An 18,105-nucleotide genomic window follows, 5' to 3' on the forward strand; every position below is an offset into this window, starting at 1 on the left:
AGAGTGGAGGATAAAGAAAAATGATTGAAGACATGGAGGAGAAAGTTTGAAATACTTGTAGAGAAAGAAAATGGAGAAAGGAGAATGCTGCTTCTCCTTGGCCAGGAAAATAAACTTTTTTTTTTAATGCATTCTTAATCTATAGGGCTAGTGGTGATCTTGTTTATTACAGCCAATACAACCTTCTTAGCACCAGTCTTGCCTGCAGGGCCACGGGAGGGAACCAAACTGTTAGGTAATTACTTGGTGAGTTTTTGGAAGGCTATGGAGAGAGCCAAGAAGCTGACCACAATGAGTTAGCTGAACCTTTCATTTAAGAATATAATAATAAGAATAATAATTTTATTTTCTTAATTGTTGTATTCTTCATCACTTTATGAACCTTAAAAATAGTAAATAATTAAATATGGATTTGAATATATAAACCAATTTTTGAAATTCAGGATTAAGTTATGATTTGTTGGAAGTAAATTAAATTGCTCAATAGCTATTTGTTTTCAAGAGTCTTCACTCATGTAATAAACATTTCTCATTTAGGTTTTCACAGGGATCTTCACAGCAGAAATGTTTCTCAAGATAATTGCCATGGATCCATATTATTACTTTCAAGAAGGCTGGAATATTTTTGATGGTTTAATCGTGAGCCTTAGTTTAATGGAACTTGGTTTAGCAAACGTGGAAGGATTGTCAGTTCTTCGATCGTTTCGGCTGGTAAATTAACTGGGAGTAAACATAATATTTTTATAAATAATTTAATTAATTGTCACTCTTATCTAGTAAAAATTACAAGGTTTCCAATAGTTTTAATATGATTTGAATACATTTCTAACATAGTGCATGGTAATTTCTTCTTCACCATAGTTTTAATGAATAGATTAAGTTTATTCAAATGAACAGCCAACAGTTCTCTCCTTAGTAATTGAATGGCAAGGCTAATGAGGAGGGAGAAAAAGGGAGTGACAGATAAACCCAAATCACAATTAACACGATATGTATCTCTCAGCTCTGAGGGGTATGTTTAACCATAATATGGCTTGACTGGGACTTAGGATGGGCTCATCTTTCTACCAGAGGCTCAGGAATTATGAAGTTGCCCACTTTGTCTCCATAGACGCTGAGACTTGGGACTGTGTAGAGTTGTACAAGGAAAGGGGACAGAGCTTCCATATGTCTGCTCTTTCAGCCAGTCAGGAAGTTACCAAATCCACTCTTCAAGAAGAGTTGCTTAATTTTGTTTATTTTGTTAATTTTAAAGAAAGAGTCTTTCATTTGGTCTTTATATTTCATAAGTTTATGGATCTTTTAAAATTAATAAACAGAATGTCACTTGACACTTTTCCATTTGAAGTTTGATATGTTTTATTGTGCTGTTTGAGTTGACTCTTTTTGTGATTTTATTTTCAAATAACAGAGGTTGTATACAGTTAGTAAAGACAGGTTCCTATATGCAACTTATCTTAATAATGATTAGCCTCAAGACTTTGTTGTGAAGTCTGTTTAGAAATTCCCCTACCACTATTTGTCTCAAGAGCCTTAGAGCTATGATTTCCTTTCCTAGTCTTCATGGATAGCTATGAATCTAAGTTGAATCTAGAAAGATGCAAAAAAAGCAAAACTTTTTAGAAATGATTATATAACAAGGAAATATGGGCAACTACTTTTAAAAAGTTTAGTAAATCTTTGTGATAATGTAAGGTAGTTTAGGGATATAGAAAGCATATAATATCATTAGTATCTTGCTTAATATATCAGACTCTTCTGCATTAATTATTCTCTGGGAATAAATTAAACATTTTCGTGCTTACATTTGCTCCTTTGGGTCACTTAATTGCCATTAAATAATGCACTGCTCTTAGCCTGACATTTACTGAAGTATCAGAAATAAAATGCTGATGTTGTTTAATGATAAATAGTATTCTAGAGGCTTCTACAAGCTAATCCAACCAACATGTCAAGCACAGTGTTGGAGAGCCATTTACTCACTATGATGAGTTGATTAAGTCACTGAAGACATAAAGGTTGATAAAATACAGTTTTTTACTCAAGTCCAAGTATTTCTTATTTGAATATAAAGAATCTTCCTTAAAATACAGGGTAGTATTACAGCAAGCTAAAAATATAGCAAGGTTAAAGCAGTCAAGAGATTTAAAGAGTTAGTTGGCTTTTCTCTTGTACCTTATATAATTTAAGTGTTTATGTTATCTGCACTTGTCATTTTAGCATGATATTTCAAGCATGCCAAAAAATATATCCACTTCGGGGTTTTAAATAATGTTTCTGAAACAGCCTCTGCTAATTAATCACCATTAATCATAGATAGCTCAGTTCCTTACAGAAAAATTAAAAGAATATTATAAATGCTTATGTAAGATTCTGGAATATTTGGTGTATCTTATTCTTAAAATGTCAATAAATACTGTATAATTATTTTATTTACAATATATACTATTTCAGAATGAAAAATATCCCATGGTATCAAACTGATAATTTGCTAGATAATAGTGTGGCACACAAATAATCCATCACTCTGAAATTGAGATAAATAGATATACAGATTCTTTAGAATGCAGGGCAGTAACAATCTTCTTGCTTTTGTTTCCAGCTCAGAGTTTTCAAATTGGCAAAATCTTGGCCAACTCTGAATATGCTGATAAAGATTATTGGCAATTCAGTGGGAGCTCTGGGTAACCTCACCTTGGTGTTGGCCATCATTGTCTTCATTTTTGCCGTGGTTGGCATGCAGCTCTTTGGTAAGAGCTACAAAGAATGTGTCTGCAAGATTTCCAATGATTGTGAACTCCCACGCTGGCACATGCATGACTTCTTCCACTCCTTCCTGATTGTGTTCCGGGTTCTGTGTGGAGAGTGGATAGAGACCATGTGGGACTGCATGGAGGTTGCTGGTCAAACCATGTGCCTTACTGTCTTCATGATGGTCATGGTGATTGGAAACCTAGTGGTATGTAGTAAAAACATTTCTCTCATTTTCAGTAAAAGATAATGTAACTGTGAAAAAGTATGTTCAACTGAGAAATATTTTATATATATTTTAATCAATTCTCAATTATTCATGATGGCAAAATCAGATATAGTTCAGACTATTGAAATCCACATAAACTCTCTTTTTAATATTTGTTTATTCCTTATTTTTATTTTTTCTTATTTTATTAATCTACAGCTGACATGTAATGTAAATTCTTAAAACATCTTTTGATACAAAGTTGTTCTTCATCATTATACCTCTTATTGTTCTGTGGAGAGGGCCATTTCTAGCTTTTATCTTTCAGTTCTCGTACTAAAGCATTGAAGTGTTACTAAGAACAGTCATTCATTTTATTTATAAGTCCTAACAATAGTTTCACTTGAAAATGATTCAAATTTGGATTTCCTAACAAATTAGAGTTAAAAAATTAGTGATCATCTCAGTCCATTAAAAGCACATAAGGTATTTTGTGCCTAGAAACTACAGTATGAACAAGTAACACTGACTCAAGAATCATTTATTATTTCTGTGTAAAATGAACCATGCCCAATACATCTCTGCTTTCCTAGAGGCAATGGAATGATATGAAGATATATATGGCACAGTGATATGACATTTACTCAAACGGGAGTAAAAATAGAACTAGTAAGTGAAAAAATGTGAAAGTGAAGTGTTATATGTCAAGTTCACAAGATGGAAACATTGCTTTACAATGGCAAGGGTAATCAAGGAAGACTTTGTCAAGGACTTCAGGCCTGAAATATCTTTAATTGGGATGTAAGATTTTGCTTGGTAAGAAGAAAGGTAGACTGTCCCAAGCCAGGGAGCAGTGGACACAGTGGTTGAGGAAGAAAGGACAATAGATTCTGTGAGAGGGATCAGGCTCTTACAAAGTTATTTGCTTGATTAGGTCCCAATCCAGTGGAATAGAATAAGGACTGTCATAACCATTTTAAAGTATGCAATGTATAGACTTAATTTCTTTTACATAAAAGTGACCTTCAATTCCCCAGAGGAAGAAGAAAGGGAGGGGAAAATAAGCAAAAGGCCATCATTGACTTCTATTTATCCCAAGATTTCAACCTCCTTAGTATTAGTTTAGGTAATTCTGACCTATTAAAATAACAAGAAACATGAGCAGTGTATAATCCCGAATTATGAACAGTAGCTTACAACAATAAACATTTATTAATTATCTCATAGTTTCTGTGGATTGGAAATTTGGGAGCAGCTTATCTGGGTGGTTCTGGCTCTGGTTCTATCATAAGGTTGCTGTCAAAATGTTGGCCAGAGTTACCATATGATCCAGCAATCCCACTCCTTGTTGTATATCTGGAAAAGGCAAAAATCCTAATACAAAAAGATACATGCACCCCAATGTTCTTAGTAGTACTGTTTGCAATAGCACAGACATGGAAGCGATCTAAGTGTCCATCACATATGAATGGATAAAGAAGACCTATATATATATACATATACACACATCTATATATACAATGAAATACTACTTAGCTATAAAAAAGAATGAAATATTGCCATTTGCAGCAACATGGATGGACCTAGAGATTATCATATTGAGTGAAGTAAGTCAGACAGAGAAAGACAAATATTATATGGTATTATTTATATGTGGAATCTAAAAAATAACACAAATGAACTTATCTATAAACAGAAACAGACACACAGACATAGAAAACAAAATTATGGTTACCAAAGGGGAAAGAAGGGGAGGGATAAATTAGGAGTAGGGGATTAACGAATACACACTACTATATAAAAAATAGATAAACAACAAGGATTTACTGAATAACACAAGGAAATATATTCAATGTCTTGATATATATAGATATAATCAAATCATTTTGCTGTACACCTGAAACTAACACAATGTTGTAAGTCAACTTACAGAGAAGAGAAACAAAGAAAAGGTCATTAGGTTTGTACTATAGATTTGATTTGATTTCATTTGTGTATTAGGCATACACTGGAAGAAGAGAATAAAGAAGAACAGAATTCTTTATGACAGCAACAGGGAATTCATAGAGCGAGTAGCAGAAAGTAAGTTAGGGGCCAGGCTGTGTAGAGTTTAATTTATGAAAAGGCTGACTGTGAATAACAAAACTGGATTTTTTTCTGTAGACAATTCAAAGCTACAGATGGTTTTTTATCATGAATTTACAATAAGCAAGTGGAATTTTGGCAGAATTTATGTAGTAAAAAAACCAGAATGAATTTAAAGAGGAAGGAAACTCAACATATCACATATTATCTATTAGTTTACTGAAATAAGACACATCTCTCTAACATGTAATTGCAAGGAGAATGAGAAAAGAGAATTTCAGGAGGTATTCATACCTATGGATGACATTTAATACTAATTTGGATTGCTATATATGCATAAAGGGATATAGTCCATAAAATAATAATTTCCATCTACTGACATAAATTTAAATTCTGTACCCTTTTTTTAAAAAATTAAAGAACCTCCTTTTTTTTACTGTAAGTTTAAAAATATTCCTCCTTTTGTGATAGCCTGGTTATCTTTCTGTAGTAACTAATATAGTAATAATATCTGTCATGTTTACCACTATTAAGGAAATGTGTTCATATCACATTTACTTAAATAAGAGTGAATGAACTTGATGCACTGCCTCCTACAATGCTTCCTTCTCATCCTCACCAAAAAGGGTAAAGTCCCCCAAAGACAAGCTGATGTAACTCCCTTTTAACACACATAAACTCCCGTATGCTGCTTGACCACAGTGAGGAATCACTGCCTAGTCCACAGACAAGACAGAGGTCACAGACTGCTTTTTCTCAGGCCAAGGATTTTTACTTTGCTAACACTATGGCCAGAAATTCTTTTTATAGGTTCAAGGCAGGTAATGCAAAAAGAGAATACAAGTTTTTGAAGATTACTACTTCTAAAAGTAGCCAACCAGCCTCCTCTATCTCTGAGTGAAGCAGGGGCAATTAGCACATAGGAGGGATGTGAAAATTTGGGGTTCTTCTCACAACTAAGAATTAGGATGGAAATTAAGAATCAGGATGGAAAAACTATTGATGCATGCAATATATTTCAATCTTGAACCCAAAATGCAAATTATGGTAAATTTTTTATGCCAAGAGACTAATTTGGGGGACAAGAGAAAGAGTCATTTCAACCAATGAGTTATCAGTTCTGTCCATGACACATGTGAAACTGGATTTCAGGTTTCAGTCCCTGAATAAGCTTGTTGAACTGTATCTCCTTAAATTGCCTTTGATCACACCAACCACGTTAGTCAGCTGTTATGCAGACTGATACCCTTTGGTAACAAAGGAGGTCTAGATAAAGAGATTAGCTTGGTTCACACAAACATTTCTGGAATAAAAAGGTAAACTGAAAGATAGTATTATGTAGGGTAGGTTGGATCATAGTAACAGCGATAATACTCACAGCTGAACTTTCTCAAGGGTTTACCATGTTCCAGAAGCTTTGTGACAGCCTCATGGATTCTTTAATTGGCTCCTTACAACAATTTTATAAGCTTTGCACTGAGAAAATTGACAGAAACTTGATTCTTACCCAAAACTATAATAATTCTAAGGAGAAAGGGAAGAGGGCCATATAGATATAACAGTAAATGACACACTAACAAATAAATACCTATTTCAGTGCTTTGAAGAGGACCTACAAGTTAGATCTCACTCTGGGAAGGTTGATTAATAGATGCCAAGAAAAAGTTCCTAAATAGACAAGGACAGTTCATTAACAAACCTTAAGAAATCGAATCTAGAGAACAATTATGATACCAAAATTCAGTTTTATTATGAATAAAAACCAAAATGTACCCTTTAATTTTTTCTCTTTCACCTCTTATTTCATCCAAATAATAAATTCAAAGCAAATCACAATAAAATTTAACTACTGGCAAATTTCAGATGTAAAGGAGCAGGTCTTAGTGTGAGTGTCAGCAGCCATGGTATAGCAGTTGAAAGATACCAGTTTAGACTCACAAAATTATGCGCAGTCCTTGTTGGATCTTATAAGTTTTTACTTTTGTTCTACCTTTGGTTAGACTAACCTGTAAACGGTTAGACAAAGGAACTCTAACCCTTATTAGCTTATTGGAACAAAGGAATATAATAAAAATATAGCATACTTTTCATTGGTGTTTTACTTAAAATCTTTCCTAGGATTCCTCTTCTGCACTATTTACTTTTTGTCTTTGGACCCCTTTAGAGCTGTATCCTTTTTCTGTTCTGTATGCCTAAATAATCAGGGACTCATGGATATTATTAATCAAGTCCTGAAAAAAATTATATAACTTTGTCTTCTACCCATGGAAGTGCTCTATTCCTTAGTAGATTACCTCTTTTTGAGTTTACACAGTGGGTTAATGGTCACTAATCTTTCACTCACTCATATCAGTGGGTCCCATTTTTAGAGACCCAAATTACAGACTAACCAGTGGTCTATAACTATTTCTTTTTTTTTTTTTTTTGGTGATAAATAGACCTGTGTGATTTTTTTATTGAAATTAATGGACACAAGTGAAGATCTGAATATACAGTCCAATGAGTATTCTCAAATATGCATGAATGGATAATTACATCTTCTGTACCAAGAGAAGTATATTTTCACTACTCCAGAATAAAAAAATCACTTTCTAGTCAATGTCTTCACTCCCAGAAGTAACCCCAGCTCTGTTATTCAACACCCTTGGTTAGTTTCACCCTGTCTTGAAATTTGTATGAATAGAATCATATGGTTTACATTGTTTTTTCTCTTACCACTTTGGACTTCATATAATGTTTTAAACTTCATCTTCTCTTTTTCCTGTAAGCCATTTTTTTTTTCATTTTAAGTATTGAAAGCACTCCAGTATATAACAAACATTACAATTTCGTTCTCCATTCTCCGATTGAAAGGCATTCGGCTGCTTATAGTTTGGTGCCGTCAAGAAAAAAGTTTACCAATTCCATAAAAAGTCAACTTCTTAAAATATTCTTAGTTTGAAATCGTTAGAGACATATAACAAGCTGTAAAACTGATACACAATCACTTGTATCTTAGCCAACTTACCCAATGATAACATCTTATAACTATCATACAGTGGCAATACTAGGACTTGGAGATTGATACAATACTCTTAACCAGACTACAGACCTTATTCAAATTTCACCACTTTTTACATTACGTGCACTCTGTGTGTGTGGGGAGTGGAGGTGGAGAAGAATCAACTTAGACTTTTGTGAATCAATGGCTTAGTTTTCTATTTCAATGATTTAATATTTATTTTATCATTTCTTCCTTCTTATAAGGAGGAAGATAAAACTATTTCTTTATTGTATTTCCAACCACGGTATCAATCTAGTGGCCATGATTTTCTGAACCAAAAACTGGGACTTTTGATCTAGCAGGTGACATTTATTTTTTCTGAATTGGCAAGATATCTAAGGTGAAAAAATTGGTACAACCACATGAAAATAAAATCATATTTCAATATATATATTGGAATCGTTTTCTGTTTCAGGAATAAAATTATAAATTATCAGTGTCCTGGAAAACCCAGGTTACATGGGGAAAATAATATCCCAACTAAAACTTTTTTTTTTCTTTTTTACTATATAGTTATCTGGATAACTAAGTTTTCTCTTTTTGAATTGAATTGAATTTAGACATTTTATGCAATAGTGTTTTCAGTAATTTTGCAGTGACTACAAAGGAAATAGTGTTAATAGCATTATTCTATATCGGCCAGGTATTTATTTCATTCACCTTTTTTTCCAGAACAGTTTATCATAAACTATAAAGAATGCCTATCAGCAAAAAATGAGGTGCAAGGACAGTTTGGGAAAATGCAACAGAATGTTTTGATCACCTGTTTTTCTGTTGTGTTTTAGGTTCTGAACCTCTTCCTGGCCTTACTCTTGAGTTCATTCAGTTCTGACAATCTTGCTGCCACTGATGATGATAATGAAATGAACAACCTCCAGATTGCTGTGGGAAGGATGCAGAAAGGAATCGATTATGTTAAAAGAAAAATACGTGAATTTATTCAGAAAGCCTTTGTTAGAAAGCAGAAAGCGTTAGATGAAATTAAACCTCTTGAAGACCTAAATAACAAAAAAGACAGCTGTATTTCCAACCATACCACCATAGAAATAGGCAAAGACCTCAATTATCTCAAAGATGGAAATGGAACCACAAGTGGCATAGGCAGCAGCGTAGAAAAATATGTCGTGGATGAAAGTGATTACATGTCATTTATAAACAACCCCAGCCTCACTGTGACTGTACCAATTGCTGTTGGAGAATCTGACTTTGAAAATTTAAATACTGAAGAATTCAGCAGCGAGTCAGATATGGAGGAAAGCAAAGAGGTAGGAATTTCTGCATAAGGAGATATTTTGGCATTATGTATCCTTTAAACTATCAGACTTTTAAAAATATTTTCTTTCTACAAGAAAATAGGAAATATCTATTTATACAGTATCTGTGGAAAAATTAGTGATAGATAAATTGACAGTAGATTAAAATATAGCTGAACAAATGATAATGTTGACTTAATTTTTTCAAATATTCACCACTTTGAATTAGTGATACATATATTCAGTTTAATATGAATTTTTAAGGATTTTTGAATAATTTTTAATTTTTGAAAATGCCTTAGTTTATCCACTTTCTTCCTTATAATTCTTCCACAATGGTGTTTTTATTTTTTTTTTTTGTATGTATTAGAAAAATACTTGGTGAGAGGGCAGTTCCAATGCTCATTTTGCTACATTCTTGGCTCTTACGGAATACTTTATAAAATGTGATCCTATTTAGTTTTCACAGGTATATTTATTCATGGAAAATATGATTGAGATCTTGGCTTGGTATTTACATATAGTTTTATGTTTTCTTAAGTAAATAATTTTTTAAAGGAAGTGAATGTAGTCATGAGGAATCTGGCTGAAAATATTTTTAACCCTACTGAGCCCAGTGCATGCTGTCTAAACAAACAAAAAGCCTTGATACATTATAGAATGTAAAATTCTGAAGTGTCCAACTACAGTACTAGTCTTGGTAGTTTAAAGAATTCTCTGATTTACTTGAGTATAAATACCAGGATATGTTTTTGGTTTGTCTGTAGGTTAATAAGCAGAGTTGGGGGTAAAGAGGAGAATTTAAACCCCTAATGTTTGTTTAACTACACAAAAATGAAGACAGAATTCCCAGCAATTAAAGCTTATATAAACCAATAAAAATAACAACCAAAAACAAATTCTTGTCATTTTGACTGACAGGGAACAGAAAGGGCCCCTATTTCTATTGTCATCCTAAGAAAGATTATTTGGGGAGTTAGAGACACTGAAGGATACAATTTAAGTAGTGTAACAAAGTCACAAAAATTAGGGATTAGTTAATAAAATTATGAGCAAAAATATATAAGAAAGGAACCTTAGATATTTCAGTCAGTATTCCTATATTTATTCCATAAAATTACTGAAGAATATGATATTTCCATTCATTCTTGTTTGTAAGATAGGTGGTGTTGCTAATTCAGTGATTAGGTAGAAGTAGATGTTAAACATGAAATTCAAAGAAAGTTTAAATATAGGTACTAAAATGAACATATAGATAGCAAGGCCATAGCTACTAGTTTTACAAAATAACAGTTGAAATTCAAGGGTAAAATTATAAAACCTTATAGACTAGGGCAAAGAATTGCTGTAATTAGTTGAACTCAAATGTTTACTAATAAGATTATTATTTTAAAACTGAATAGTATCTTAAGATCTAGTTAATAAAATTTTAGATAAGCATACTTGATTGGGCTATGTTGAAAGAGTGGGGCCTAATTTCTGTTATTGTATATTGCCAGAAACTGAAGTCAGCATTTAGAAAACAGAACTGGGTCATTAAAGTTTAATATATATTCCCCTCTCATTATTTTGACATTATACCTAATAGTAAATATTTCCCTTACAGTAAGGGAAGTCAATTTTTATTTTACACATGTTTAATTTTAGGGTGTCATATAAACTAAGAAGGAATTATGAAGAATCAAATGTTGAAGGTATCAGTCAATTTAAACTTTTGGCTAAGTTTGAGTATCTTTTGAGGCATGGTTAACTTGACATCAATCTTCTTAATTTTCAGAAATTTTAAACTCTCAGTCTTCTCTAAAAGAGCATGTATTTTGCCTCATCTCAAACCATTATGTTTGACATTAGAGAAATGTCAAGTAAGGCAGGGTTTATAGTAATAAAAATCCAAATTCTCTTCTCAGTTTCTCTGCTTAACGTTAAGATTTTTCATTTGTTTTCTGTTTAAGTACTCCAAAATAATATATGTGAAGTCAGTACTTTGGAATTTGGGGCAGAGAACTGATCTGGCAATTGAAAGTTGACAGAATTATTTTATTCCTTTATCTGTGGAGTCCTTTCAATACTTTCCCATCATAGATATTGTTACCCGTCTGTTAAAATTTATTATTTGGTGAAATTTTCAATTATGGCTTTTTCAAACTTCCTAAATAAAACTCAAAAAACTAATAAAGGACTAGGGCAATAGTCTAGGAAGGGAATATGTGCAGGTTTTAGTCTTTTGGTATCTTACCTGGTAGCTCTACACTAGAAAACAAAAGAGAATTGAAACAATTATCCAAGAATTCCAAATATTTCCACCTGGCATATCTTTTTAGTGTTCTGTCTTCAAGTTAGTTTTGTCTAGTCATTTTCTTAACTGGTAGGATTGGATTGTGCTATTAATATCAGGTGTAAAGTATTAAGAAATGGTATGAAGCTTGCTGATACTCTTTTAAATGATTTGAAAAATTAAAGGAAAAAGTGGAGCACTTTTTATTTTTTCAAATGCCTAAATGAATTCCTTTTTATAGGACAGACTAACCAAGTGGACCCAGAGTTTGTTTAAATGTTTGAACTAAATCCTCTTCTCTTTTGCCAAATTTGCATGATTATTTGATAGCTTTCTCTAGATTCTCTAGAGTATATCATTTTAAATTGATGTTGTAATTATATGTTTTAACTCATGTTATTTTGACTATACATAATTTAATTCATATTTTGTGATTTTGAATGATTGATTTTTCTTATAGGACTTTAATAATTTTGAAGCCATGCTTGAATGATTATTTTTCGAAGTGAAATTTACTAGTGCAATATGGTGACCTTCACTGCTTACCGTTCTTACTTCTCACAGGGGTAAAATCAAGCTGGAGCCATCAAGAATGCAGCTCTGGTGTTTTTTAACCAGCCAGAGGCTCGTGCCACCACTTTTACCCAGGTTACCTAAGCAAGTTGTACATATATAAATATAATTAGTTTCTAAATGAATTTTGACTGGCCTGCATGTTACTCAGCTACATTCCTTGCCCATCCATTGGCAGTAAAATAAAAACATGCACAGCTGCTCTTACGCTGAGTCATAAAGCTTGGTCAGGCAAGTCTGGCAACCCTAACTTTTCTAAAACATGAGTTAGCTGCTAATTTTCTTACATAGATTTTTTTATAGAAATTATATTCAGTGAAAAGCAAAGTGCATGCCTTTATGGATTATTTAATTTCCATTAAACAATTACAGAGTTTTGAACATGCTAAGGGCCTAAAGGAGAAATACAAGGTGCTCTTTGAAAATCTCTTGCAGAAAGCTTTCTCTGCAATGCCCTTTTCTTAAACAAATAAAGCCCCAATGAGTGTACTCTGTTGGTAATTATTTGTTCAGTGTCTTATTAAATTTTCTGAAGGGTAATCTGCAAATTAAAGCAATCCCATATTCATGTGCAAACTTCCTAAAGGCTGTTTTAATATGATAATAATGTAAGTGAATTGGAATGTTATATTTTGGCTGCTAGCAGCATGGGTACAATTTTTATCTGCTTCATTTCAGAGAAAATGGCATCACTCTGTTTAGCACTTGACCAAAAGTACTTTGCATTTAGAATACAATTCCCTTGGAGATTTTGTTGCTATTTACCCCCTGTAACTCCTGAGACTGAAAGAAAAGGGAATAAATGTCTTTTTTATCCAAAAGAAAGAAAAGAAAAAAGAAAGAAAAGAAAAAAGAAAAAAAGTGTTATAGGTGGTATGTTTATTCTGAAAAAAGATCTGGAATCCATTTTCTTCTTCGTGTTGCTCCTCTGTCCTTTGTGTTTTTATTGCTCCTTTATTTCATGCAGACCTGCTGGGAAACTTTTTACTGAAGAATATTATTTAAATATATTATGCATTGCAAACTCATATAGGAAGGGAGTCAATGTGAGCTCTTGCTCCTTTCATGTGTATTAAATGAAGGGGACCCCCCCACACACACACCAGTCATGCAACTAAGACAGTGAGTGTAACACCTTTCTATGGGCTCTGTTTGGAGGACCTTGCATTTCCTGATGTTGAAATTACATTTTTTGTGCTAAAATATGTTAACTGAATTGTTCAACCCAATTTAATTTTTTTCAAGAAATGTTACTTAAATCCTTTGTCACATAGATGCAGTTTCCTCTTCTTCTGCCATTAAACTATAAAACAACCCTAACATAAGCATATCTGGCTCTTTGAAAAGAGCAATGATCATGCCATTTTTAGAGCTTTTTTTTTTTTAATACTTTGGAACAAAATATTCAGTCACTGGCACTCTAGATTCATGAAAGATAATGCTTTGTATATAGGAGGAATGTTGTCATATAAAATGAGACCAAAGATGTAAAATTGCTCACAACTAAACACAGATACACATATATGCAGGGACTAGAGAGAACTTTTTTCCCCTAGTTTGTATTCTTCAGAAAAGCATGAGACTTGACTCCTTAGGATAATGGCTTGTTTTTCCCGATTTCTTAAAAAGAGGTAAGGTTAGTTTCCTTATTCTCTGAGTATCATTTTCCAAGTTCCTATGTAGAGCAGTATATGAAGCAAAATGACAGTCATGTGTATCATCTACCAGTATTTAGGAAATGTAGCTAGAATATGTGTGGTGGAACACAAACTAAGTAGGAACTGGTTTAAATTAAATGGTAACTTCACTTTTCTCACCTTCACATTATTGCAATTTACAATCTCCTTGACCATGTCTCTGATGAGAAAACATTGTTCCCTGAAAGAGTAGTATACTGAAATCCAATACAAGGGGTAGGAAAGGAAAGAAAGATATGTAAGAAAGGTTTGGGTAAGCAAGGGTGAAGTGGGTTCAGTGGAAACCCATCTATGATTTTATCTTGAAGAATGTTTAGTTCTCAAGGGAAAGTTTTCCAGTGAGAGAGTGATTAAGGGAAAAGAAAGCTCTAAATATCCTTACTATAGGAACAAAATTGGCCAAACATGTGTGTCTTTGGGGCACTGGTAATCTGCTGAGAGATTGGCCAACGCAACATATTTTTTCCATCTCAAGAAAATCAAGACCCTGCTATTTATGGATTATAGAATTTTATAATATACCTACTATAAAGACAGAAATTATTTTCTGGATAATGTAATACAATGATAATGATGTTTTGATTTTGCTTCCTTATTAAGAAGAGAAATTCTTTTCTAGTATTAATGTGTCACTTTGGCTTTAGGCTCATCCCAAAATAAGCATGACCATAACTTTCATTGTTTCAGTATTAAGATTTCTCACATAAAATGGCTTAGATTTCCTTAAGTACAGATTAGAATTAGGATCCACATGGAACAAAGGATTGCCATTCTTGGAGAGCAGAATGGTTAGATGTGGAACTTGATTTAATCTAGATTTGAATTATCTCTTTTTTTAAAAAAAAACCAATTTCTTTTATTGACTAAGATTCAAATATACTTTTTCCAAATTATATACAATATTTACTAATTACATTTTTTAAAAAATACATCAACATAATGAGAAAAAAAGCATGGCTATGAAAAACTTAGTAGGAAGTGATGTTTTCTCTCCCTTTTTCTGTTGTGATTAATTATTTTCAAAAATACTTTTACTTCCTGAAAGAAGAACTATGAGTTTGGCATGTAGATGTTTAATAATAGTTTATCATTGATGTGGAAAGTAAAACAAGTATGGTACTAAAAATACAAAGTGAAATATTGTCTTGATATTTATTAGGTCATTAAGCAAAATATGATTCTTCTCTGCTTAACTCCTCTGATTGTAATTACCCAGCACTTAGAAGAATCAAGCAGATTTTCAATAGTAAGAGCCCCTAATATTGAAGGTTTACTAAAAAAAAAAAAGTTTAGCTAATATTTTCAGCTAAAAATAAATGATTGCCAATGCTAGACATAGCAAATAACAATTCACTATTCCTGTTTGATATCTTTACTATCCTGCCATTGGAGGACATCCATATTTTGTTAAAGTTTGCCCAGGGAAGGGCTATTCTAACAATATCATTCAATCCAATTGTCTTCCAATAAATAATCACAGATAATAAAAAGAACCTAAACATCTAAATTTTACCAAAGGGAAGAGTAGAACTTAAAATAAAAAATTGATTCTAAAAAAAAAAAAAAATGAATTGATTCTACTGCTAGCTAGTTAATATGTTGGCCTCTTATTCATGTGGCATTTTGCAGTGAATAATGCCTAGATTGGAGCATTTACAAACAATCTTTATTTGAAAATTCTTCTTTTAAGTATGTAAGTACTAATAATTCCATATAATGATGTAAATTTTACAGTTCTAATCAGTGAATTTGCACAGTAGTTAGGATTAATAATAATTATAACCTAATCTGAAGCTGAAGAGTTTTATATTCTTAATTTAATTCATTTGGTTTTTATTAGGCTCTTTATACATTTTAACTGTTTTAGTCAACATGTTTTATAATATTATGACATTTGCCTCTTATGTGATTTTAAGAGTCATTGAATTGGTGTTATCAAGAAAGGTTTCATAAATCAGAGTTTCTTGTCAACAATCTCAGGACTTTTGTTTAAAGTAAACTTTTGTTTATGAACTATCCTAATGTATATTTAGCTATACTCTAGGTTAATATATATAAGAATATGAATATAATGAACTATGTTCATGGTCATGAAACATGGGAATCAACAGTACCCCAAGCCTTGACCTACAATGTTTAATTAAATATCACATGTACTAAATGTTTTAAATTGATAAAGATTGACTTTACTCATGAATCATCAAAGAAATTGTTTAGAGAATCCTAGAAAAATGGGGTACAAAAGATCTAGAGTCCAGTTACTGACTCACTGTGATTTTTGACAAGACGATTAAAGCAGCATTTCTTTCTCTAACTAGGCACTGAATTGGTTGGTGTTGAGGATTAATATGCACCTTAGATTCTTGATTTGTAAACCAAGTAAAGGTATTCAAGTCATAACATGTGACAGGTAGATCCTGTGCTGTTCCACATCAGGGGGAAGATGGTAAAGGATGAGGTTGCCTCTCCTTAGAGTGATTCCGTTCACTGCTGGGTCTGTAGATCCAAGTGTATAGAGTGGAATGCGGAAAAACATTGTCAAAATGAGTCAGCCTTGGTTTTCCTGACTCCAGTGTTTAAGTACAGTTTATTTCATTGTTTCATCTTAAGTCTGATTAATCAGTCTGATGTTTAGACAGGACTTCTAATTCTAAGGGTTGTTAGTCTTTACTTACACAGTTTAGACTCTTGAAGGATTTGTGTTTCTCTGCACTTATGTGAAAATATTATTTGTATTCCCTTGAATGTGAAAGCAAGTCTTAGATAGGAGGTGTTAGAAGTAGTTAGTGGTGGAATAAGAGTCCATTCACTCATTCACTTACTCAATGAACATCTATTAAACACAAACATCAGTGGTAGGTCCTAGGGATGCAAAGATGGCAAAAGCATGATCTTAACTTCAAAAGATTATGTCTGGTGAGATACAACTTCTAGAAACACAAAATACTTTTATGTTGCACTTCTGAAAAAGTAATAATCTGACCTATAAATACATAAATATTTGGCTTCAATTAAAAAGGCATCTATTAATTCCATGTCAGTATTAAGGCACTGCGTAATAAATGAAAGGTATTAGAGTTGATGTTACAGAGAGCCTCTGGAAACCTTTGAACATTTTGAACCAGGATTCCCTGGAATATGCTGTATGGTGACTTCTCCCAATCACTGTCAAAGACTAGCGTTCATTCTGTTATGAAGAAATCCATTCATTTTTAAAGAAAGTTGTTGAATACCTGACCTGTAACACACCAGCGCTGACGTAGGCTCTGATGCAGTCATTCACCAGTGCCAGCCTAAGCATGCAGCACCCCCTGAGTAGGAATCCTCATTTACCCCAGGTCGCCCCCCTAATCTGTAGCTGCAGTGTGATCATTCTTCCTAAAAGGAATTTTTTCCATTTCTTATTGTGGGTTGTTTGTAGTTAGATCAGATATGACCAAGTTTCACTTTTTCTGATTACCTGTGTCATGTTTCAATATCCAGTAAATGATAAGATCAGTATTTTTAGGTCCCTAATGTGTAGCAACTTCATGTGAACCAGGTCGATGGGACTGATAGGATAAAATTGTCTTTTCTTAGTCAATTACATGTTTATAAACACAGCTACACTTAGAGTTTAACTGAAAGACAAAGGATAGGAAATTAGAAAAAAGTCATATAACATTTTATCTTAAAACAAAATATATTCAAATTTTAATAACAGAGATAGTATCATCAAGTATCTGTCTAGTATTGATATACTTGGTGAGTAGAAAAAGAAGTCAACAACCTTCAAGCACTGTTTAATTTGTAATCCTTGCTTCAAGGAGTTTGGTTGAATTTTAAAATAATCCTGAAACTAGTCTGAAACTAATTTTAATGGAGGAGACATATATGATATTTATGCTTCTGTCTTTGGTATTGTTAAATTATACATACAAAAGCATTTTCAGTTTTATCCATACCATATATAAATGTTTTTATTTTATCAGCACCACAATGCAAAGGAAATATTTTATATAAAGAAAATTATTTTCAGAAAATAAAGTAACCCTCTTCCTAGGGAAATGTATTAATCCTTAGCCCAGATATAAGTAAAATGTTTCCAGTACTGACTACAACATCCATTTTATAGTAGGTTCAACATACTTCAGTGTGCATTTTATCATGTGCTTACCTCATCCCTTTTATAAAGTAGCTCTTGTCAGCTCAGCCATTTCCAAATGTTATGCACTGATGGT

At 32.6% G+C, this 18,105-nt stretch overlaps 1 protein-coding gene across 12 annotated transcripts in view; it reads left to right on the plus strand.

Annotated features, from left to right (window-relative positions):
* Positions 1–18,105, plus strand: part of LOC105081961 (sodium channel protein type 2 subunit alpha) — an 81,675-nt gene that overhangs the window by 37,889 nt on the left and 25,681 nt on the right. For all 12 annotated transcript variants that reach the window (XM_074363804.1, XM_074363809.1, XM_074363813.1 and 9 more), the window contains exons 14-16: positions 538–711; positions 2,603–2,959; positions 8,873–9,352. In XM_074363804.1, the coding sequence (XP_074219905.1) occupies positions 538–711; positions 2,603–2,959; positions 8,873–9,352 (1,011 nt within the window). The remainder of the gene's footprint in view (positions 1–537; positions 712–2,602; positions 2,960–8,872; positions 9,353–18,105) is intronic.

This window comes from Camelus bactrianus, chromosome 5 (assembly GCF_048773025.1).
Source record: "Camelus bactrianus isolate YW-2024 breed Bactrian camel chromosome 5, ASM4877302v1, whole genome shotgun sequence".
NCBI lineage: Eukaryota > Metazoa > Chordata > Mammalia > Artiodactyla > Camelidae > Camelus > Camelus bactrianus.